General features: G+C 39.9%; 1 protein-coding gene across 1 annotated transcript in view; it reads right to left on the reverse strand.

The window, feature by feature from the left end:
• The window catches only part of HERC2 (HECT and RLD domain containing E3 ubiquitin protein ligase 2), a gene marked incomplete in the record, with an annotated part of 3,551,743 nt that overhangs the window by 1,692,944 nt on the left and 1,831,949 nt on the right, over nt 1-26,850 (reverse strand). The window contains 3 exon segments of the mRNA XM_044072055.1: nt 6,140-6,336; nt 7,339-7,486; nt 22,507-22,697. Coding sequence (XP_043927990.1) covers nt 6,140-6,336; nt 7,339-7,486; nt 22,507-22,697 — 536 coding nt within the window.

The raw sequence follows: 26,850 nt of genomic DNA on the forward strand, positions 1-26,850 counted from the left end.
ACGTACTGAAAAAGAAATGATTAAAAGAAGCAACTAGGGAAGAGAAACAGTTAAGTCCCTCTCTTGCTGGCTGCCCTGCCTCCAAAGAGGAAGAGGTAGTCGAAAATTCAAGTTTAAACTTAATTAGATGGGACAGTACCATAGCACAAATTGTAAGCTGTAAATAGTGTGCACAGCTAAGCAGGTTTAAGATCCTACTTCAGATGAAGGATAAAGGATTTTGATATTAAACATCTAATTGCAGGCATACTGATGAGGTGAAAAACAGGGGGCGAGGTACAACAGGAGATTATAACAGCAGAGGGTATTGCTAAATAGAAGAGGTACTGGGTGATGCTGATAAACATTAAGTACTCAGTATTTTCCCCACTTGCGATGCATTAACATAGATATGCAGTGAAAATGCTTTTCCTCTATTATATTTTTGCTTTAGCTTAAGGAATTATTGTGGACAAGGAGTACACCATTCATAACAAGTTGACAGAAAACACCAGGAAGGACCCTGTTGACCAGAGACGGTACAGTCAAATATACAGACAAGATACACAAATTTGACCTAGGTTTCGTCTTTATTAGACAGACCTCTTCAGAATATGAACACATTTAACCACTCCATTGATGTTATATACACTCATACACTACAACAAATACATCCCACCCCTTCAATTACCCTATCAGACAAAGCTCAATCTAACAGGCATATCCTAAATCTAACTTCATTAACCCTTCGAAGTAAAAAAACTATACTTTCAATCCATCTACACAATACTGTGTTACATATCAAAATGTGTTAAATACACAAAATGTAAATGTAAAATAAACATTTTCATATACAATCAACTAAACACTGACACCCAATGTTCTTAAATTACATAAAATAATATGTCTAAAAAACAACAATAATAGTTAATCATATAAAAAATATATAATTAACTTTCACGAATTTTGTTAAGAAATGTTAAACAATTTTTAAAAATTCTTTCTGGAAAACACCATTCCATAACAATAAGAAATAAAAAAACTTTCTTAAAATCTTTTTATAAATAACATTTTCAACCCAAGATGTGTTTTAATTTTAATAGGGACAATATGCTTATGCTATCATTAATTCATGGAAATACTGTAGCATTTAATGCCAATTGCCATCTCATTTCACAAATATCAAGATGCACATCCAATTCTGCACCCTAACCATCCTTTTTTATTTGCTGTATTATACAAAATCGAAGTCTGTGCTCTGGATGTTGCTCTATGTGCCTAACTAGGGCATTAGTATTTTTCATGTGCCTAATATCCAGGATGTGTTCGCTAACTCTATCCCTGAACATCCTACAGGTTTTCACTATATAAAAGGCCAGACAACCTTCACATTTAGCCATATATACAACATTTTTAACATGACAATCAAAATGGCCATGTATACCAATAACCTCTCCCTCAATAATAATTTTATCACCTGTAACAAGAATATATTTACAAACATTACATCTACCACACCTAAAATTCCCTTTACTCCTGTGTGAATTAACATTCTCCCAACTGGAGTTTGCAGCTGACTCAAGCAATTGTTTAAAAGACTTCCCTTTCCTATATACGATTTTTTGGGGGGGGGTTCAATTTTCTCCATACGTTACTATCCAATTTTAATAACTTCCAATTTTTATTTATTATTCCCACTATGTGATCCACGTCATAATTGTATGTAGTGATAAAATACAATGTTTCCCCCACACTGGTATTAACATCAATTTCATTTTTTGTTATTTTTACTTCTCCAATAACTGTATTTACTTGCACCCCTCCATCATAGTAATCATGGGTTAAAATTGCCTTATAAACACCACTAAACCTCTTACATTTCACTTCCTCCATAATGGAATCACACAATTCAACAGGATATCCACGATTAATGAACATACCTTTAATGAACTCCATTTCTTTTAGAAAATCTTGACTTTCGCTTACCATTCTGGCTGCCCTAACCATCTGTCCTTTTACTATCACTTTTTTTCTGATGGTTAGGGTGCCAGCTCTGGTAGCTCAAGTAAGAATTGGAAAAGGTAGGCTTTCTGTATATACCAGAAACCAAACATTTTTCCACACGATTGACCTTCAATTTTACATCTAAATATGAAATTTCCTCACTACTATATTCATAGGTGAACCTAAAAAATTGTACTGTACAATTAATATAATCTATAAAGGCCTTCATGACCTCAAATGGCCCATCCCATACCACAAATATGTCATCCAAAAATGGGTGTATTGTTGTATATACTTCATATACTCACTGGTGAAAACATACTCTTGCTCCCAAGTAGGCCATAATGTAATTCGCATAAATAGGAGCACACGCAGCTCCCATTGCTACTCCAGTTTTTTGTTTGTAATACTGGCCCTCAAAATAAATATAGTTGTTCTTCAATACAACCTCCATTAAGGTAACAAAAGTATTTATACGGTCCTGTTCATATACACCAGTTTTATATAATTGTTGCTCTAACCATTGCAACCCTATTTCATTTGGAATGACCGAAAATAAATTACACACATCAATCGTTAATAACACTGTGTGGTCACTAATTTGAACTACCTTTAATTTATTCAAAAATCCCAGGAGTCCTTCGTTATGTATCTAAACACTTTCAAACCACCTTGCAGGTGATAATCCAAGAATTTACTGATAAAAAATGTTTTTGCCCTCTTCCCATCAACAATTTCAACAATTGGCCTAAATTGAATGTTGTCCAAACCTTTGTGCAATTAAACCTGTAGGATGTTCGGGGATAGAGTTAGCGAACACATCCTGGATAATAGGCACATGAAAAATACTAATGCCCTAGTTAGGCACATAGAGCAACATCCAGAGCACAGATTTAGATTTTGTGTAATACAGCAAATAAAAAAGGATGGTCAGGGTGCAGTATTGGATGTGCATCTTGATATTTGTGAAATGAGATGGCAATTGGCATTAAATGCTACAGTATTTCCAGGAATTAATGATAGCATAAGCATATTGCCCCTATTAAAATTAAAACACATCTTGGGTTGAAAATGTTATTTATAAAAAGATTTTAAGAAAGTTTATTATTTCTTATTGTTATGGAATGGTGTTTTCCAAAAATAATTTTTTAAATTTTTTAAAAATTTCTTAACAAAATTCGTGAAAGTTAATTTGATATTTTTTATATGATTAACTATTATTGTTGTTTTTTAGGCATTATGATATTATTTTGTTATGTAATTTAAGAACATTGGGTGTCAAACAGTGTTTAGTTGATTGTATATGAAAATGTATTTTACATTTACATTTTGTGTATTTAACACATTTTGATATGTAACACAATATTGTGTAGATGGATTGAAAGTATAGTTTTTTTTACTTCGAAGGGTTAATGAAGTTAGATTTAGGATATGCCTGTTAGATTGAGCTTTGTCTGATAGGGTAATTGAAGGGGTGGGATGTATTTGTTGTAGTGTATGAGTGTATATAACATCAATGGAGTGGTTAAATGTGTTCATATTCTGAAGAAGTCTGTATAATAAAGACGAAACCTAGGTCAAATTCATGTATCTGGTCTGTATATTTGACTCTACCGTCTCTGGTCAACAGGGTCCTTCCTGGTGTTTTCTGTCAACTTGTTAGTAGTTTGGATTGGTGTCTTCCTTGTAATACACCATTCATGATGATAGCACTGTTTTAAGTGTAATTAATCAAATGAAAAGGAATTAATAAACAAAACAAAACAAACAAAAAAAAAATATATAGACACACACATACGTAAACTAAACTTGCACAGCACATCCAGAGTTCAGAAGGCTTTCTCACTACTCTGACTTTTGTCCCATGGAGACTAATAGCCTCTTGTAAGGGAAATTCAGAACACTTCAGGGTGAAAATGAGGGTTGGTCTTAATATACACCCAACCCTTGAGCAAGCATGTACAGGGTTTCCTACACATAAAGGTCAAAACCTCTGAAAACCTGAAAAAAAAAGTGGCGATGGCTGCAAAGAACAGCATTTCCCACAATACAAACTATGTTAAAGCAACAGATCTGAATGGGACACAGACAAGCTCATCAATCAAGAAGTTGTAACCCTACAGAAAAGAGAGATTACCACTGCTGTCATTTGACTCAACTCAGCACCAAGTGGTGATCAGATGACAGTTCAGCACCTGCTTTTTACTCAAGTGTCAAGCCTCAGGTCTGATGACAAGATTACAAAGCTGGTCATCACAGTTCCTCTACCAAGAAACACTGGTATCAACTACACTTATGAGCATCCTTGTATCTGAACATGGTACTCAATGAACAATCCACAACTAGCACAGAAGTCCAATAAGAAATTTCCCAGTCAGGTTCTGATTAGTTAGCCTGTTAGTCCCAATCAGAACACTACACGCAACTCAATCCCTCCTCACATAAGAGTCAAAATCTCCTAGTAAAATACAGAGTTACTAAATGGCATTCTCTAGCAAGCATTACATCACTCATCTTGAAGAAGACACCAAATAATCTAAACTACTGTTACATGCATAGGGGTACCCTCCAATTGAGCAATACATCCATGGGCTTGAAGAAGGTCAAAAATACCAAGCAGTTGCTACATGTATATGCACAGTTTTGCCTTCTGCAACTTGAAGGTAACTAGAATGACCCTCATGTCTACTGGCACAAACTTCTACTGTGCTGTGTCCAATCTAGTACATGTGGGGCATCCACATAATTGCCTGGGACATGTATTAAAAAGTCCACAAAAGGAGTGAGACTACCTCTGGTCAAAAAATCTGGTCCCAGACTTAAAACGTGCAGAAGTAAAATTATATCTGATATTTTCCAACTTCCTATACAAGCTCTGGCAGCTTCTGCAACAGTGAAATGTCATGTCATTCCACATCTCTAAAGCCATTTTCCATAGGCAACATTCACCTAATCTCTTTTGCGCCCACTGCTTGCAACTTAATAGGGTTTTGGTGCATTGCCAGTTATCACCCACTATTCTCTGTCTTGTGCATACTAAGTCCAACAATGGCCCCATGCAGGCTGTGCCTGAACAGACTACATGGATCAACTGGCCAAACAAACTCCATATTTACTAAATATCTACACAAGCTACAGTTTAACATAAGCATAAGATTGGGCAAGTCTGTGAGTTATATGATTTGTTTAATGACATTTACATTTTGATATGTATACCATGATAATATTCCAACTGTGTTTAAACTGTTGAAGTACTCACCCAAATATGTTTATTTAACGCCAACAGCCTGCTTTGATTCAAAAAGAATATGAAAGCACATCTAGCTTAAACAATGATGCAGATGTTTTAATGAGCTCAGCTATTTTCCCAGTTACGTATCTACCAATATACTGAACATGCACTTCACTCCAAATTTGGCTGTAGCCAGAATATATATCCTTACAAAATAAATTTACTTTAGCTGGTCTTCTAAAAGCTATTCAACATAATACTACAGCTAACATATATTGCAATGAAGTTTACTCTTATAAGTGCTTAGGCCTACGACTTTCTCTGCTCATCACAAATGAAAGAAAAGTTACTGTTTGCACATTAAAGCAAGTTATCTTTATTACTTCTCTGTAATTACTTCTGTATATTAATTGTACCTATACAGTGTGCTTGCAGTTATGTTTATTTCTTGTAGCTATACTGTGTGCTTGAATTTTCTGATACATTTTCTAGATATTTTATGTGCCTGCTCTGATTGCATATTTGCAAGGTTTTTCCTGCAAGCCCAGGTTGTGGCAGAACACTGCCCTTGAACCAGTTCATGTATCCGATTAACAAAGTTCAAAAAATGTGTCAAGTGCCAAAAAAATATACTTAGCTAGGTACCAGATTACTTCAAGTTTGAAAGAGCGGTGAATTCAGTTAGAAAACATACCAGCTAAAAAAATGCAATGGAATTACACAGCATGACAAATAATGTACTTCCATAACAGAAGTAATTTTTCTGAAGTAAATAACTGATGAAATGGTGCCCATATCCAAACAGGTTTAAAAGCATTTTCCATATGTCTATTAAAACTAAATTTCCAGACATTCTTACACTCAGAATGTATTAAGCAAACGTCTGAGCAAACAAGAAAAATTAATTAATAAACATCAACCTACTGATTCAGTTTGCCTTCCTGCAAGCATAAAGGTGACAGAGTTGAGTTGGTCATTTACGTATTCATTTATTAGCCCATTCCACTGGCTCAATGAATGCAAGGTCCTCAACAAAGCCACAATCTCTTCTGCTAATGTACTGCTGTGAGTTGCAGTCAGAGAAGCTTGCGGTCTCCCTTTTCGTCGCCTCTGAGGTCCTTCTGCAAATACATGACCATGAGCAATTATTTAATAAACCACAATTTACTTAACACAACTGCAACAACGTTTAAACATGTATACTTATTTTCCTTAACTTTGTTTTCCTAAACATCTACAAAATCATTCTTTGTCACTAAAGATACTATCAAATATAAAAAAGCGAGTCTCCTATTGCATATAATAAAGACATGCAAAATAATCCCTCAGCTCTGTGACAGGAAGGCACTGCTTTCTTTGTATTATTCCAGGTGAATCCCTGTCCTGAACGCTGTGACAAGTGCTAGAAAATGTTCATCTCAGTAAACAAAGCAGAAGCAATATAGAACAGGACAACTGGAGAATAAACTCTGCAAGAAAAGGGCAATGGGTACACGAAAAGGACAAGAGAGTGAGGGCTGACGATGACAACAGGCAAGTCATAGTGATAAGGTGTAGGGAACAAGCCTCTTCCAAAAGAGAGTCAACAGAACAACCAGTAGACAGTTAAATACTTGGCTGGGAGACGGACGAAAATGTTTGCAGTTGCAAAATAAACTATAAACAGTTAAGTCTAAACATGCACTGGGGAAACGTTAAAGGAAACAAATGATGAATATCACAGCTAACATTCACCAGAAAGATACAAAAGGTTGGAAACCTTCAGCATCTGGGAAAACTAAGCAGTACACACTTCTGCTGTTTTTCTTAATGGTGTGAACATAACATATTTAACAAATATTTAAAAACAGTGAAAAACCCACAACTATTGTAAGGTTACTCTAACATGCAACCATCAAAGCACTGAAAATGTTGGATTTGACTTTAAATGGCATTCAGCAAAGGTGCATTAAGATACTGTCTTGGTATCTACGTTACTGCATTTTCAGTTTACTTACAGCACACACCTGCCAAACAGTAAAGTTCTGGACACAAAATCAACTCTCATTAACTATACGCACAGTGGCATGAATTAAACTTCAGGTCTGGCAAAATAAATGACCCAAAAAATGAACAAAACTTACCTCTAAGCAAAGGTAAATCAGATGAACAGGTACTCAAGAGGCTACCAAGAAATCCAAACAACTTTTCTACCAAGAATTTCATATCCTTTGATCTTTCACATTTATCCCAGGAAGGAAGCACTGACTGCAGCAAGCGCAGGGCCAAGATCTGCAAAACAAAGAAAATTGACATTTAAAGCTAACATTTCCCAAGTGAGTTCACGGTATCCCTGCTTAACAAGTACAGGCTGAAAGTAGTAAATATTACTCCTCAAGTCTTGAGAATACTACTGTATACATCTCCAAAAAGCTATCTTCCCTACAAAGTCTCCGTTAGGTTCATAGGTGTTTACTAGGCTAATGACAACAAAAGCCTTTGTAAGCCTAGCCATGTATCCCAAATCTCTGATGAGTTCTGATACCCTTGATAAGTGTAAGCATGGGCCTGGGAGATTAACTATTTACAGGTTACCTGTCTTCATCGGACACAGGTGCCAAACCAAGGATGAATTTCCAGTTTTCCATCCAATTGTCCAAGTTGCACTTGAATTGGATTAGGGAGGAACTCTGCTTCACATGGATAGGGAGCCTGTTCCATAGATGGTGTAGTCTCTGGTATACATACCTATCTTTCCAGCAGGTCCTATTTATATGACAGGCAAGGTTTAAGTCTTTAGAATGGTGAATTCTGGTACTGTTTGTTTTGTGGATATGCAGGTGGTCCAGAGTGGGACCTGACAATGCCCTGTATGCCAGGCATAGATCTCCCCTCAAAAGCTTGTAGGAGACTGAATACAGGGATAGGGCCTTGAAGCGGTCTGCATAGGACATAGTACTTATGCCCTGTGTTCTTTTAGAGAGGAACCTCTGTGGACGTTCCAGTTCTTGGATATGCCTGGTTAGGTACATACCAAAGGGGGCATTGTACTCTATGACAGATCTGATAAATGCCAAATACAGTCTAACAATGATTTCCTTGGACTTGGATGCTATACCTTTGTTTAATAAGTTGAGCAACATAGAATGATTTCCTCACCACTGTAGACACATGATGATCAAAGGCTAGATTACTGTGTCGCTAAGTCCCTGACTACTGGGTCAACTCTAAGGGGTGTGTTGTCAATATGATAGTTACCAGGGATTGAGGACGTCCCAAAAGATACTATTATGCATTTCCCGGCATTTAGTTTTAGTCCATGACACTGACACCAGTTGTTTGTGTCAGCCTCTCCTGGAGAACATTTGTGTCAGCGTGAGATTCAATGACAGCTCTGAATTTGCAATCATCTGCAAATCTAGTCAGCCAGAGACCACTGACATTGGCCTTGACTTCTGAGAAGTAAATGCCAAAAAGGAGGGTGCAAGGACTGATCCCTGAGGCACTCCACTCGTGACTGGCCTCTTTGTAGAGGTGGGCTCCCCAATTCTAACTTCCTGGGTCCTGTCTGTGAGCCAGTTGGCTATCCACCAGGTAACATACGGGTTTGTACCTAACCTCCTGAGTTTGTCAACAATGCCCGAATGGGGTACTGTGTCAAATCCCTTAGACAGGTCAACGTAGGTAGCATGAATGATTTTACCCTGATCCACTGCTTTGGTGAACTTCCCAAAGAACTGCACCAGGCTGAGTAGGCATAATCTGCCCTCTACAAAACCAAACTGGGTTGGGTCCAGTGTCTGGAGATTTACTATACCTCTACTGATCATCTTCCATGATCACTCTTACCACGGCTTTACATACAAGATTAGTGAGACTTATGGGTCTGTAGTTTCTAGGGTCTGTAAATAGCCCACCTTTGTGCAGAGGGATGACTGTTGCCTTTCTCCATTCATGAGGCACAACATCTATTCTGTTTGGAGGCTACAGTTAAATAGGTTAAATAGTAATTCCAGAGGCCCTGATAGGTCATGTTTCATACTACTTAAAAGGCATCCTGGGATATTGTCTGGGCCCACTGAAGCAGTGTTTTTGGTCTTAGACGGAGCATTAATTACCTGTTCCCTAGTGATAGTAGGGGGAGTTACATTTGATACTTCCTGAGGGAAGTTTGAATGGGAGAGAGGAGTAAAGTTGCAGCTTAATTATCAGCCAAGAGGACTGCTATATCTTCTGGCTCAGTTTAGGTGGCTCTATTTCCAATGAGCACTGAACACAATTGTGTATAGCATTTGAGGTTGCGGACATAGCTAAAGAATGCTTTGTGGTTGTCCTTGGCTGGGGAGGCCAAACTTTCCTCAGATTTGGCTTTGGTAGACTTCATTTGTCCTCGGAGCTGTTTGTTTAGTTTAATGAGAGTGCTTTTATCCTGCTGGGTGCTGCACCTCCTAATTTTTTGCATGATTTTCTTCCTCCTGTTATACATCACATTGATTTTGTGATTCCACCAGGGTGGTTTGTTTTATGAGTTAGTTCTGTACTTCTTCCTGGTAGGTACAGCTGCCTCTATACATCTATTAACATGCTTGTGCAGGGTTTCTATGAACAGTTCTGCATACCCAAAACTGCTCTCAGTGTTTATAAGGTCTTGAACTTTTTCCAGGTTCTCACTTAATAGCAGGAGGTTAGAATATTCACGGTTTAGCTGGGGGGTGGTCCAGGTTTGACTTTTACTTCAAAGAAAACCATTTTGTGGTCTGACCTTACCAGAGAAGGCAATACAGTAGGCGGTGTGCAGCACTCTCCCATATTAGTGAGGACCTGATCCAATATGGTTGTACCCCTAGTTGGTGCATTGATTATCTGAGTCCAGGGAGTTTGTGTTTACAAAATCTAGGAATCTCTGTGCGTGTGCGTTTGACTTCGTACAGGATTCCCAGTTAATAGTTGGGTAATTAAAATCACCCATGAATATGGTATTGGGTTGGATGGTTAGTGTTTCTAATAAGTTTAACTACATGGCATGGATTTCCTGGGTCATAGAGGGGGACCTAAAGCTTTCAAGGAAGTGGTACTGGATTTTACCTAAGGTGATTTGAACATGGAGCAGCTCAAGTGCATTGTCCTATTTGACCAGCCTTGAAGTATATTTATTTTTGATGTAAATAGACACACCTCCACCTTTAGTCCCTGCCTGTGAAGTAGCTGGTCTAAATGTGTGGAAGGCATTACAATCCTGCACTGCTGGTGTGCTGTCTGTGGCTTTAAACTACGTCTCTGAGACTGCACAGACATCAGCATTCTCTAGGGTAGAGAGAGCTTCCAGGAAGTGAAGCTTTTTGTTTAGGCTCTTAATTCACGCATTTATATTTAAACCACTCAGATACAAAACATTCATTTCCCTGCATTACACACTTGTTTTTAGCACTGTCCTTGGTAAGTCTGCTTCTTCTATAGCCCTTTTATAGGGAAGCCTCCATGCAAACCCTAGGTCAATACACTGGTTCACCAAAGCATCTTTTAGCATACCTCCGTCTGCAATCAGTGCAGATACAAAGGCTGACGCAAGACTCAGATAACTCACAAAAAGAATATTATCCCAGAACAGTACAGTGAGCACATTTTTCTGTCATCTTCTCCTAAGTAATACAATAATATAATTCAAATACTTATTTTCAGATTACATTAATGTATGCCATCTCACTATCACATTCGCCATATATGCTAATATATTTTCTCCATTCGTATTACTTTCACAGTCATAGTTTAATTCACATATATTAATTGTAACACAGTGCATGGCTGGAAAGGAGTAAAGGGATACTTCAGTAAGTCTTGGTTTGATTTTACACTAGTAAGAGTACTAACTTCTGGGAAAATGCCTGAATGTAAGACTGGCTGAAGTCCGTCTCTGGAAATAGTGGTGACTCTGCTATATTTTGTTACTTACAGGTCTAACATGACAAGGGGCTCTGTTTGCTGAGGAGTGGAAGTCTGCATATTACTTATATAATTTATGTCCAAATCTGCTCTATACTGGGGGTGGGGGAACTCTTCTCACTAATGTCTTCTGGAGAAAAAGCTGAACTAAATTTAAATATCGTCTTTTGCAATGGGCTCTGCGACATACACACATATGTACATATATATATGTGTGTGTGTACATATATATATATATATATATATATACATATATATACATACATATATATATATATATATATATATATATATATATATATACACATACATATATATATATATATATATATATATATATATATATATATATATAGAGAGAGAGAGAGAGAGAGACACTTTTTTATGTGGACCGCAGGCGTTAACAAGGCAACCAAGTTATGAGGTCATTTCCACCTTGACAATACCAAGCCTTAGGGCCTTGTCTCTCTCTTCAGTGAGGGCCAAGACAATTATACCAGGGGTGAATATGTAAATACCCATCCAATTCTTTTTCAAAGGCAGACTGTGCTGTCAGCATATAGCCTGTGCAGGAGTTAGAAGTCCAATGAAAAACTGAATTACTGCACCTGCTTGGTTTAGACAACTCACTAGTCTTATGCTCATTTGTGATTTTACAGAAAAAAAAGTTATGTACTCATTGTAACTTTCCATCTGTGTTATCTATCTTCGTTCATTCTCGACAGATGGGAATTGGTTCCGACTCTCAGAACCAACTCAGCCATTACACAGCTCGTGCCAGCCAAAAACTCTCAAGCCAAGTCTCTACCCACAAGGCCCCTGTGCTCATTACCTCAAACTGAGTTTGCAAAATTGCAGCAAGACGAAGTATCTGATATAATACTACTGCTACTAATAATAATAATAATAGAGAGGAAAGCCATGTCTGAGGTAAAAACCCTAGCATAAACCCAGGACAAGGGTACGATCCTCCAAGATATCTGAAAGGAGGGAGGGATATCAAGAATGAATGTAGATCGACAATACAGATGAAATGTTATGGTGAATACATAACTTCTTTATCTGATGTTGTCAATCTTTGTTTATTTTTGACAGATGGGACAAGAGTCCCCAGCAAACTATACCCTGGGTGGCCTTATGGAAGGATATTTCTGAGCACCATAGGACCAAATGATGCTCTTCCCCTGTAGATCATATCTAATTTGTAGCAAGTGATAAAGGTATGAGGCATTGCCCAAGTGGCTGCCGCACATATTTCATCCAGAGAAGCCTTGGAAAGAAACACAGCTGAAGTGCCCATCATTCTGGTTGAGTATACCCTTACAGGAGCAGGTAATTTATGAATGATCTTTTAATTATAGGAGATCAGTAGTAGGATCAGTAGTATAGTTCGAGGAAGGGTACTTTTGAGGAAAAATTTGAAGAGGCCCTCTAATAGTTTAAGAATAGCTTAACTGGCTTAAACTAGCTAGCAAGTGTAGGGTAGCATGTAGCAGCCCTGGGCTGGCTGGCTAAATAAATCTCAGGGCTAAAAGCTTTTATAGCAGGGGCTGGGCTGGAAAAGAACAGGAAAAAAAATGAAAAAATAAACTAACTACAAAGCCTTGCCTTTAAACCACTCCTCTGAGGACAAATGAAGGAGTTATGGAAATGACCCCTAGTGGCCAATAAAACTACAGTTTCAAGTCAGTTGCTATGATCATAAATAAAGGTGATGCAATCTCTTAGCCATTTCGACAGGGTCATCTTGGAGACCAGTTTACTAATCCTTGGTCCCGAAGAGGAAACAAACAGTTCACCTGAAGATCTACCATCCTTAGTCCTGTCCAGATAAAATCTCAGCTGTCTGTGAACGTGTAGCATATGTAGACAGTACTCACCCTTGTTAGAGAAACTTGGAAAGAAAACTGGTACATGAATGGAATGAATGATGTTTGATTTGGAGAAGAAGAAAGGAGGATTAGTTCTCAAGGACACTTTATCCATAAGGAAGATTATATATGTCAGTTTTGCACAAAGTTCCTGTTTTTTTGAAACCCTTCTGGTGGAGGTAATGGCAACTAGAAAAAGGGTTTTCCAGGAGAGGAATTTGAGTTGACATGTGGCTGCTGGCTCAAAGGGAGGTAACACCAAATGCTGCAAAATGAAAGTAAGATCCCATGGTGGTAATGGATCCTTTTCTTTTAAGAAAAAAACTTTACATAAGTGATGGGAGATTAGGTAGTGGTCACCTTAACCATTGTGAAAATTAGGGATAGCTGCTAGAGTAAATGTGACAGTAGAGGTCCTTGACTAAAAAGATCTGCCAGAAATTCTAAGATTTTTTCAACAGAAGCTGAAAAGGGATCTAGATTATTCTCAGAAGCTCTAAGGGAGAATCTGTTCTATTTGCTGTCATATAACTTCCTGGTGGATGGGCTATGAGAAGCCAGAAGAATTTTTTGGACTGGGGAAGTAATAGTAGATTGCCTGGTGATTACTGGGATTGGAGAAACCAAGCCGTGAGCTTGAAGGATTGAAGGTCCGGGTGTAACTGCCCTTGGGAGTGTGAGAGTAGATCTGGACCTGGGTCCAGAATCCAAGGTCGGTGAACCAAGTCATGCCATAGGAAGGGAAACCAAACTTGCCTGTGCCAGAACGGAGCAATGAGGACTACTCTGGATTGCAACCTTTTCTCTTTTTTCAGAAGAAGGGTAATGAGGAGAATTGGGGGAATGCATAAAGGAGACCCGGGGGCCGATCTAGAAAGAGAGCGTCTCTGGGGACTCTCCCTGTGGAGGGAGTAGGGCAAAGTATTTGCTGCATTTGTTGTTTATCAGGGAGGCAAAAAGGTCACAGCAAGGTTCGCCCCATCGGTGAAATACCTGTTTTGCCACTTCGGGACTCAGAGATCACTCATGAGGCAGTAATATTTGTCTGCTCAACTTATCCACTATCACACTGGAACTCACCAGGATGTGTGCTGCCACAAGAAAGCGGTTGGAAGATATTTGCCATTGCCAAACTCTAAGAGCTTCCTGGCAGAGGGGTTGGGATTTGGTTCCCCCTGGCTTGATGTACCAGACTACTGACATGTTGTCCGACTGGACTGCAATCGTTCTCGGAGGAAGAACATTCTGAAAGGCTTGCAACACTAAGAGCACTGCTCTCATCTACAAGACACTGATGTGCAAGTAGGCCTCTTGGGAGACCAAGTACCTTGGACCGTCTTTCCCAGAGAATGCCCCCCCCCACCCCATCTGGGAGGTGTCAGTGGTCACTACAGCCTCTGGTTGGGGGGAACATAGGGTCGCCCCATCATGAGCTCTTCTTACTCCATCCACCAAAACAGGTCTTTCTTGCAAGTTTGTGTTATTAAAATGGGGTGACTTAATGGTGAGTAAGAATGGACCATTGTGAGGCTAGAATCCATTGAAGTATTCTCATATGAGACCGTGCCATAAGAACTAAGGTGACAGCTGCTGCCATTGAACTTGGCATCTTATTTTGTGAAGCCTGTGAAGTGATAGAGAGGCTATGCAGAAGACTGTATCGAGTCATGCCCCGATGTATTCCAAGTCTTGAATGAGGTACAGCTGAGATTTTTTGTAGTTTACTGTTATGTCGAGCTGTCTGAACAGATGTGTAACAAAGTCCAAGTTGTGCATCAGCAGATGCCTGGTGGGGGTGGTGAGAAGCTACTCATCTAGATAAAGAAACACCCAGAATCCATGTAATCTCAAGTGGGGCGTGATGGACGCCGTACATTTCGTGAATGCCCTGGGGGCTGTGGTGAGACCAAATGGTAGCACTCTGAACTGGAAATTACTGGCTCCCAGCCGAAAGCAGAGAAACCTTGAGCGCTTGTCTATTTTTATGTGATAATACGCATCTTGAATGTCTATAGAGCACATCCAATCATCTTTCTCCAGAAAAGGAAAGACAGACTGAACCATGACCATGCAGAATTTTGTCTGCTGAACAAGTTTGTTTAAAAGGCTGATGTCTGGCATTGGCCTCCAGTCCGCTGTCTTTTTTTGGCACTAAAAAGAATCTTGAGAAGAATCTGGATTTTACCTGGTCTGGTGGGACTTCTTGAATGACTCTTAAAACAGCCTGTGTATCTCTTGGACGGCTTAATCCCTTTGATGTGGTGGAACAACCAGGATTTTCCTTTGAGCGGGGAATTATACTGAAAGGGATACTGTAGCCTCTAGCAATGATTTTCTGCACCCATGAATTGGTTACCTGATGCTAGGCTGAAAGGTGCAGAAAAAGTCTTCCCCCGACTGCTTCCAGAAGTAAGCAATCAGGCCTCCTTTCAGGAGTGCTGGTAGGGCTGTTCAGGAAAGGAATCTCTGGACTCCTAGTTTTGCGGGCCACCTCTGTCTTGGGGTCACTGTCTTCCATCTGAGCTCCCACCTCTGTAGTGAGGGAAACCACTGCCACTTTTGTCATGGAAAGGACCCCGAGACTTTCTGAACCACATTTTCCCACTCCTCTAATTCCTGGAGAAGGATAATTGAAGAGTAGAAAAACGAATGCCCAAAGCAGACAGGGTCTTACCATCCTTTTCACATCTGGTGAGTGTGTCCTTAATTTTAGGGCCAAACAGGAAAGAACCATCAAATGGAGCGTTGACAAAGGAAGACGTGAAGGGCTCTGCAAAGTTACACAAGCGCATCCAGGCATGTCACCTAATGGCAACACCGGAACCAGCTGCCCTGGTCATCCCTTTGACTGCATGGGCAATGAGTCACATGAGCGAGTTCGAAATAGACTCCAGAGTGGCTAGCTGCAAGGCAACTTTACCTTGTACCTTGCTGGACACAGCCCCAGCTAAAGTTTCTGACAATTCCTTAATCAGGTCTCTCTGGAGTCTTGTAAAAAGTGCCATAAAATTCAAGGACCTAAGCGTGAAGGTCGATGAAGCATAGACCCGCTTTCCAAACCTGTCCATCATCATGGACTCCCTGTTAGGAGGATGAACAGAGGGACTTTCTTTGGCTGGCTCCTTTTTAGTAGCTGTCGGCACCACTATGGCATCTACTGACAAACCCTTTGCCCAATATTGGTGGTCTTCCGGTGGGGATAATACTTTGTCCTGTCTCTGGGGGATTAGCTCTATGGCATCAGGCACCTTCCAAGCCCACTGTATGATTAGTTTTACCAGGTCATGAGTGGGTGCGGATACCCAGGATATAGATGGCCGAGCACTAAATCTTTGCAAATACACTGCTTCCTCTGAGGATGGGTCTTGGGACTTCCAGTTACCCCTCTGTTTCAAAATCTCAGAGGCTGACTGTGGGGAACCCTCACCTTCATCGAAATCCATGTCTTCAGTGACGGATTCTTCAGGGGAATCCAGATGTTTCCTCTGGAAAGTTCTTTTTTGGGGTGGCTCCTCAGTGGGAATCTCTGGGGAGGACTCTTTAGAAGGACCCTGTACATGGGTAACTTGAAGCTTTGATGCTTGTTGTCCTGTTGTAGAGATAGGTGTCAACTCTGAACCAGAAGAAAGGGAAACGTGGCACTGAGATGTGGGTGCGACCAGTTGGGAGCCTGAAGAGGCTAAGACCCTCTCCATAACCCAAAGGCAGCACACCCCTGAACAGAAGTAGAAGCCCAGAACTGAGAAAGACCACCTCAGAACCGAGGTCACACACTGCTCTGAGGAGCCACCCTCCAAGGTTGGAGCCAGGGAAGGACACGCAACCGCCAAGGTTTCTGGAACAGAGATCGGCACCACACCCAAACTGTCTGCCAACCTGGGAACAACAGAACAGACAGAGGAGTTTTGCCCCAGAAACTCAGCTGGCTCCGAAGCAGGAACAGAAAAGGCCAGAGCAACTTCTGGCATCCAGACAGCAGGTACTGGGGGTATCGATGTGCTGTGCTCCGAAACTGCAGTTGTAATTGGAACATGATAATTAGGAGTCCCAGGAGAAAAGATCCCTGATCCGGATGGGAAAGGGGATGAGAAGGGGCAATCTAATGACATCCAGTGTGGAGACACTCCTAGAGGACCTTACCGAAAGGGCCAAAGGAGACCAAGTGCATTCTAAAAATTGACTTAGTACTTGTCCTACATAGGGATCTATCGTAGGAGAATATTTTGTCCTGGGCACTTCTAATATAGGTCTCGGCGCAGAGAGGGTAGATTGAAATTTCACTGGTGCTGATGTAGCAGGCTGCACTGAAATAGGTGAAGTCGGTGCAGAGCCAGTAACCACAGACGTTGGCATTGACAAGGCAGCGGACAGTACCTTAGAGGTTGATGGTGCCGAGGAGTCACAAGTTTGTAATCTAGGAGCCTTGGTCTTTGGTTCTGAAGAATGCAGAACCAAAGATTTCCGTTTGGGATCCTCTAGAACCGAAGGCAACGTTGGTACAGACAGGGTTTTCTTTTTTGAAGGATCCTGTTTTATGTCTGCCTTGGACAAGGCTTCACTGAAGGGGGATTTCAGGAGACCTTTGAGCAACAGCTTGGTCTGACGCTCTGGCAAGGTTCTTTGAACTCCTTACAAATTTCACAGTCCAGTTCCAAATGAGGTGTCCCTAACAGTATACACAAGAAAGATGCCCATCAGAATTGGTCATCTTCCTATCACAGTCTTTATAATGATTGAAACCTGATGTACCCTTAAGGGGTTTGTCAGGAGATTTTTCAGTCATGGTTGGTTTGTCAGACGTATCCAAAAATGAAGGGTGAAAATAAAAATACGCCCCCCCCCCAAAAAAAAAAAAAAACAAAAAACAGTCCTACACCCACAGTTCCGTGGTGGTACAGCGATAGCGTTGTTACCTCACAGCAAGGGGTTCTCCAGTTCGATTCTCAGCTTGGCTTGGGAGTGCCTTTTGTGTATAGTCTGCATGTCCTCCCCGCGGTTGGGTAGCGTTTGAAAGACATGCGTAAAGCGGTGTGCCTTCATTGAAGGTTGGATGTCGAGCTGGCACCTCGGCGTTACGTAAAAAAAATCTACTGCCAATCATTAGCGGACTGGAGTTCCGCTGTGGCGACCCCTTATAGGGAAAAGCTGAAAGACAAACACCACCACCACCCACATAAAAGGAAAGAAAAAGACGATGAGAGAAATCTACCAGCGATGGTAGATAAAACTACCTGAGGTAGAAAGGGGCCAGTACCAACAATGGTACAAAGAAAAACCCTATGGGTTAGAAAAGGAGTACGTAGAGAAGGGAAATATACAGTAATTTAGAAGTATGATAGAAGAAAAATGATAGAACAGGAAGGAGTTTATAGTGAAAGATTTAACTTTCTCATTAAAAGTAGAAAAATAAGGCAACACTTAGCTGAGAGAAGGCTGACACGTCTTGCTGACAGAGGGGCAAATGAGATCTGATGTAATGAACACAGGGGCATTGTGGGTAAAGACTTGGCTAGAGAGTTTTTGGCTGGCATGAGCTGTATAAAGGTTGTGCCAGTTCCAAGGGTCGGAACCAATTCCCATCTGTCAAGAATAAACAAAGACTGAACATCAGATAGATACTTTTTTGGTTATTTTTCTCTCAGTAAAAGGTAATACTTGATTTAGAAACTTCAAACTGGCATTTGTTTTTATTTCGCAATCTTGGGCCTAGATGCCTCAAAATGTCATTAAAGACAGCTATTTATCTGTTACATATTTTGCAGCCTTTTAAATCACTTCTTTTACCATGGCTGACCATCAGCTGTCACCAGCTCTTCTCTTTGCTCAACAGGTCTACTACACCCACCTTGACCTACCAGACCCATGCTTGGGACTGAAGAAGAGCTCATGAACACTGCTGCAGTATCATACTTCTGCCCGTGAGTGTGCCCCAAACTCCACCCCCCTCATCAACATTACAAGTTTTGCAACTGCTACCTACAAGAAGTAAATGCACCCTTTCTCACATGAACAACCTCTCGACCAAGCAGTATACCACCTGGGGCACAAAGTTCACTAGGCTCTTAATACTACCTAGGCTACCTCTTAAACCACTCCATCCCTTCACCTCCAAGAAGGGTATGCCAACTTCACCAACTCACTCCTATACTCACCTGTGTGGCCCCTCCAATGTCCATAACTCTAGTTGAACACAGGTTTGTCTGAGGTGCAGTAAAGGCTTTATCTCTCTACACCACAGGACTGCTACCATTTTATAACACACTGTAACCTCACAAATAATTTATTTCAACATCTGCCAATTATGGTTGTTGTATGCCTCGTAACGCTGATGTAAATGCATTCCATTTCTACATATGAGCTCGTATTATTCTACATTTTTTTTCCCAAGTTTGTCCTATTAGGTTTAGACAAAAAACTTTTTTCAGAGGAGGCCTGGGGAGAAAAGCTCCAATATATTACAAACATTTTTAGACAGACATTCAGTAATATACAAGAACATACATTAATATACATTAACAAGTTCCTAATTAGATTAGATTTGTATGAAAACAGAGGAAAAGATTACAGTATAAAAGATACATATGCATTAGTAGAGAATGGACACTGACCATTTGAAGATGTATTTTAGTGGGTTTGTCAGACAGATAATAGATCATGTGAACATTGCTTAGAAATTCAATAGAAATGGTGGTAAGGGGAGGTACTAGGTGGGGTAGAAAATGTTAATACCATAGTTCAGAGGTAGTGTATAAAGCAGGTTCAGGACAATTATATATATGGCTATCATAAGATTTATATTAGAAGTACAGAGGTGGGAGTGAGCAGTGTCATACAACTATGTGTTTGGCTGGAAATGATAGTAAAACTGTTCAGGAATAGGTGAAGACTGGTTGTGTGAGCCAAGATTCTGAATGAAAAGAAATGGTTTGACGATATGGCAAGTAAAAGTTCAATGCTGCTTCTGGCATGGGCAGTGTCTGTAAACAGTCAAATGGCCTAACCACTTACCTGACTACCTAATTAAGCAATTAAAATAATTAAATACATTTCTGATTTCTAAAAAAAAAAAAAAAAAACAGGTTACTGCAGCTAAACAAATGAAGTATTCTTCTTGGAGACAAATTAGAAAAACCTACTAGGTGAATCTTTACGACTGAAAAACTCAGGCTTGCGTCAATGAAAAAAAGGCTTTATCTAAAAAAAAAATCAGATCATGTTCAAGAATGAAGTCTAGCCCTTTTGGCCTGATACAAAAATTCAACCTTCAGTGAAGTAGGCCTACTGTGCGCAGGTGGTTTGGGCCACTTTCAAGTACTACCACAGGAAGAGACAAATTAGTCTTGCAATAAGATGATAAAAGTTAAGGAACCAGGTTGTAATTCTAGTCCTCATAAAATTGTGGGAATGTCTACTTGCAGTGGTGCCACTGCTGTAGATGTCTATGGACAAGATGTCAAGCTAACTGATAAAGTTCTAAAGTTAAGTTCTTGACCAAAAATATCTTGAAATTTTCAAAGATGACAACATTTAGCACATATTCTTTAACAATCACTGTAGATACTACACTGTCAACCACCCAAAACTATAAGTTTGGACTTAGCCTGACAAATAAAACCAGGCCTAAAATCTATAAACTAGCCTTTGACACACTTGTTCATAAAACATCCAAAACCTAACTCCACCAGCTATCCAATTTCATATTTCCTATCCTTGGCAAAACATTTAAATACATAATTTGTAAACAAAAGTGTAACTAACTTACCTCATATATCAGAAAAGATAATTTGCGTTCTAGCAAACAGTCTTCTGAGCAGGAGAAATACACTGACTGCACTCTGGACCTTAACAACATGCTCACTAACATGGATAAAGGTAAACCTACAAGTGCATTTTCACTGACCTGACTTGATCCTTTGACATGATGGACCACTCAATATTACTAGCCCACCTACTAATCACTGGCATCAGCACTGAAGCCACACAGTAGTTCACAGACTTTTTAACAGATACAGTACTGTGAAGATCTGTTCTTCTCTATTACACACTGCCTACACTCAGTCAGGTATACCACAAGGATCGAAACTTGCCCCTAGTGTTCCTCCATTTTTATAAATAAAATTACCCCTTAACCTACTCCAGTTACAAATCTTCTTATATGCTGATGGCATGGTTATCTACAGATCCAGCCCCATGTAACAGACAATACAACTATAAATGGACGTTCTGGACCTAATTCCCCGATTCACCTTCAAAAAGCTTTTATTTAACCATCAAAGAATCCCAAAAGCTAAGCACTTTGACACTAAAAAGTGACTGTCAAAAGTTCCCAACTCCCTTGAACTTTTACACCAGCACAACCACAGTATTGACACCACTACTTTATTCAGATACCTCTGCATCTTGCTCAAGCAATCCTTTAACCTTCAGGAGCACATCTAAAAATCACCCTTCTCCTTTTTCTGGGTTTAGAAAAAACCTTGGTTCCTTTCATCATGAGCTGGGGCAGCCATTTGGACATGTCTCCTTCTCTCACAACTTGAGTATGGCTTACCCTTGTTTGTCACATCAACACTACAGACCTTACTTAATCAAATACATTGCTTCACCCATTATTCCTCTCACCTTGAGTACTAATGCCTTATTTGTCTCTTAGTATAAGCGAGATCCAACCTACTCCTGGGCTCCCAGCTATTCAAATTATTCCACCAAGATGCCCCCTCTTCAACTGCGATGAAACTTATCACTACAACCTCAGAAACCAGAGAACAGTAGGCTGCACTCTCCAAACCCCATCTACTAAACTACACAGCTCTGACTCTAGCTTCTCTGTACTTGCTCCAAAACTATGGAAATCCCTTCCTTACTATATCACTGAGCATACCTTTACACAACGTTCAAGCTCCTACTCAACAGCATTTGTTTTGCAAAATAAAAGCAAATGCCAGAATGCAAGACATACCACTCAGTCAACACTACGCTTCACAAGGTTAATATACCCAAATCACCCTATTTACATCACTACACTACTAGTTACCATTATGTTCTGCTTACTTGAATATACACATTAATTCTCCTTCTTGTAGCTCACTGTCATCTTACAACTTTTACCTTTCTCACTTCCTCAGTCTATAGCATTACATATCTCATGCTGTCTTCTAAATACCTTGTATTTACCCCTACAATCTCCAAGGGTAAATATGATTATCATTCTTTTCTTGCTATTGCTCCAGTCCCACTATTCTGCTTGTAAAATGTCTAACTTAACATGGTGTAAAACTTTTTTTTCTGACTAGTTAATATTTACCTTAGTATTCCACTGTTATTTGTAATGGTTACACTTTTGTTGTTGCTATACTGAATGTAACCCAGTGTGTGCTAGCAACTGGTCATGCTCTGATCAGTGCTGTACCTTTGTACCCAAAATACGAATAAAGACACAATTATTGTTGCTATAACCAAGATGTCACCAGACACTACGTAACAGCAAGAGTTATGGTTTACCTGTCTTTGCAGCGATGCAGCAGTAAAACACTGATGTCCTTCAACAATCTTCATTAGCAAACTGATCCACTGGCAAGAGCTCAAGCTGCTGCACATTTGAGGCATGACTGCTATGCTACGAATGAACCCAAGTGTACACCAGGTTCGGTGCTGTTCTCTGTGCACCTGTCTGTTGGATGGCAGCACTGCCACTAAAAAATAGACAGAAATTTATGCACAATTAAACAATTACACACCTGTAAAAGAACAAGCAGTACAGCTGTACAGAATTTTTAAAGACAGACATCTTTTTCTCACAGGAAAATTACGAGTTTCAATCAAGGGAAGGAAAGAAAAGTGGTCATTTTTCATATGCAGCAGTTTCTCTATACTGCTTGGAAAGAAAAAAGAAGTTATATACTTACCATAATGTTCCATTTGTGTTGTCCATTTTTATTCTTCCTCAACTAATGGGTTGAGATCCAATCGCTTGGATCCGACTTGGCCCTTGCAAAAGCTTGTGGCAACTTTGAACTCTCGAGCTTCTCCCTTACCCACAATGAACCAACCCCACTTACCTCAGACCTTGTTTGCTGATTATAATAGAAATACAAAAATGTGTATTTTATATATATATATATATATATATATATATATATATACACACACACACACACAGAATCAAAAATACATATCAAAATAGACGGTTTACCTCAATATTAAAGTGCAAAAGTACAATGGCAAGATTTGTAAATTTCAAAACACAAGTGTGAATTCAAATGAACGAATGCCAGTGTGCATTCACTCATGTGAATTCGGCATTCCGAGTGCAGATCGCACTACAGTGGGAATCGGGACGTTTCCTTCACTGTAGTGTGATGTCACAGTTAGTATATTAAATTAGCAGGGGGTGTGAGGGGTGCAGGGAGGCTTCACCCTCTTGCATAACGATGGTTGGAGACATCCGGAAATGTCAGGTGTTTCAAACACATTCGACATTTCCAGATTGTGGGATTCGTTGTGTAGCACTTTCTCTGTTTTCAGCAGTCAAAAGTGCTGTTTCTGATGTTTTGAGTCTGATATTTGACCGGCTGCATCTTTTATTTGCGACCTAATGGAGGTAATCCAAATATACATACACACACACATTATATATATATATATATATATATATATATATATATATATATATATATATATAAAATCAAAAATACATATCAATATATCAAAGTAGAAACTATATCTGGAGTTCAATTATGTTGTGAGTAGCATCTCTCTCTCTAACCACTCACTCTTCCAGAAATTGCATAAGGATGGGGGTTGGTGGAAAGGTAGTTGAGGAAAAATGAAAATGGACAACACAGAAGGAATGTTACGGCGTTGTCAATTTTAATTCAATCCTGAACTAATGGGAGGGAGTCCCCAGCTACCTTAGTTCCAGGGTGGACTCAAGGAAGGATATTTCTGAGCACCATTGAGCCAAATGATGTTTTACCTCTGGAGACCAAATCCAATCTGTAATGAGTAATGAAGGTATGGGGAGAAGCCCAAGATGCTGCTGCATATATGTTATCCATGGATGCTCTTGCTTGAAGAAGTAAGGAAGCTGCCTGGATCTGGTTGACTGTCTTGGTAGGGTGATACCCATGTGCTGTAAATCAAGGAAATGCAGTCACTTAGCCATCTAGCTAATGTTACTTTGGTTATTGGAGTACCAATTTCATATCAGCGTAAAAAACAAATAATTGATCATTAGTTCTGATTTCTTTTGTTTTATGTAAATAAAAATGTAATTGCCTGTGAGCAACCAGCAAATTATGTATTCTCCTTTGTTTGTATATTCAGGGAAAAATACTGGCAAATTAATAGATTGGTTGATGTTAGATCCAGACACCACCTTAGGAAGGAAGGATGCATTTCTTCATAGTGTAACGCTATCCTTATGAAAGATCAGATATGGCAGTTTTGATCATAACTCCCAAATTTCATAAATTTGTCTGGCTGAAGTAATGGCTACTCAGAACAAGACTTTCCAAGAAAGACATTTAAGATCACACTTACTTACAGGTTCAAAAGGGTGGTGTATTAGGGCTTGCAGTACCATATTCAGATCCCACTGTGGGGTAGGATCTTTAAAAAGAGGTCTCAACAGTGTGCCTATTATAAAAGCCTTGCAAAGTATGAGAAGCAAGTGAAAAACCGTCAAATCAGATATAAAAAAATTGCTACTAGCTGAACCTTAACGGTAAATGAACTAGCTCCTTCATTAAAAAGAAAGGTTAAGAATTCCAGAATATTATCTAAAGGGGCAAACAAGGGGTCAGTACGATTCTTAATTGCCCAGGGAACAAACCTTTTCCACTTGCTATCATACAGTTTCCTTGCAGATGGTTTAAGGTTGGACAAAATTATGTTTCAGATAAAAGAAGAGAGCATAGGTTGCCTGGCTGTCAACGGAATTGGAGAAACCAAGCTGTCAGCTTGAGGTTTGTTATATCTGGATGGATCATGTCTGCTGGATGTGACAGGATGTCTGAAATCGGATCTAGAATCCAAGGTTGGTGAAGCAAATGCGGCCAAAGGAAGGGGAACCAGATCTGTTGAGGCCAGTAAGGTGCAATGAGGATGACTTTGCTCTTCAACATAACAGCTTTCTGTAGGACTTTGGAAATCAAAGGAATTGGTGGAAAGGCAAAGTAGACCATGGGGCCGATCATGAAATGGAGCATCCCTCGATGATTCCTCCTGAGTGGGGATTAGGGCAAAGTAGCTATTGCACTTTTTTTTTTTGTTTAGGGGAGAGGTGAAAAGATCGCAGCAAGGCTGGTCCCACTGATGGAAAATCATTTCTGTCACATTCTTCTTGAGGGGACTATTCATGGGGTAAACAAATGTATTTCTTCAGTTTGCTGCTATCACATTGTACTTCCCTGGAATGTGTGTTGCTATGAGAAAGTGGTTGGATGAGACTGCCCATTGACACACACACACGGCTTCTCGATACAAGGACTAGGATTTGGTCCCTCCTTGTTTGTTTTTGTACCAAACTACTGACATATTGTCTTTCTGTACTGCAATTATCCCTGAGGAGAGAGTGTGGAAGGCATGTAAAGCTAAAAGCAATGCTCTCATCTCTAGAACACTGACATGCAAATTGGCCTCTTCGGTGGGCCATGTACCTTGGACTGTCTTTTCCAGGTAATGCCCCACCACCCTAGCTGGGAAACATCTGTAGTCACCATGGTCTTTGGCTGAGGGGGAATAAACAAACAGCCTTGTAGAACTTGGTCTGACTGAATCCATCACTTGAGATCTCGCTCTTGCTTATGTTGGTGATTTGTATCACAGTTGATATGGGATGATGAAGTATTGACCACTGTGAGGCAAGAATCCATTGAAGAATACTCATAAAATCTGGTCAATTATACTAGTGTTATCACTGTAGCCATTTATCCCAGAGCCTGTAGAACCAAGCCGGCTCAATTTTGGTACTGTGAGCTATCTTTTTTATTATAATCTTACTGTCTTGAACTCCTGGTAAGGTAAGTGAGGCTATAGTCAATTTGTATTGAGAAGTGCTCCTATAAACTATCTTTTGAGTTGGTTCTAAATGAGATTTTTTTGTAGTTTATGGTTATACCCAGAAGAGCATGTCTGGATAACCTTTTCTCTTGTCATTATGAGCTGATGCCTAGATGGGGTGTAAATGAGTCAGCTGTCTAGATATGTAAACACCCGGAATCCCTGCAGTCTCGAGTGAGTGCTACTACTGCCATAAACTTGAACATCCTGGGGGCTGTGGAGAGACCAAAGGGCAGAACTCTGAACTGGTAATGACTGGCTGCCAGCCAGAAGCACAAGAACTTTCTGAAATGTCTGTTCATTTTTGTGTGACAGTACACATCCTGAAGGTCTATCAAACATATCCAGTCATCCTTTCCCAAAAATGGAAGAATGGACTGAACCATGACCATCTAGATTTTTTGAAGAGACTTGTTTAAGATGCTGAGATACAAAATTGGTCTCTTTGGCACTAAACAGAATCTTGAGTAAGTTACAGATTCTATCTGGTCTGGTGGGACATCTTGGATGACTTTTTAATTTGAATTACCACTTGTTCCCTCTCCATGGGTGGAACATTAGGGATTTTTCTTGAATGGGAAGGAGGAAGGGAATAGGGTATAATATAACCTCTGGAAATGATCCTCTGCACCCAAGTATCTGTTATCTCTAGCCAGGCTCTCTGTTGCAAGGAAAAATGACCCACAACTGCCTCGACAGGGGGACAAATCAGGCCTCCTTTTTGGAGCACTGGAAGGGTTTGTCAAAGAATGAATCTCTGAATCCTTGGTTTTGCGGACTACT

The sequence above is a fragment of the Protopterus annectens genome, chromosome 5.part0 (assembly GCF_019279795.1).
Source record: "Protopterus annectens isolate FY-2018-M chromosome 5.part0, PAN1.0, whole genome shotgun sequence".
Lineage (NCBI taxonomy): Eukaryota > Metazoa > Chordata > Ceratodontiformes > Protopteridae > Protopterus > Protopterus annectens.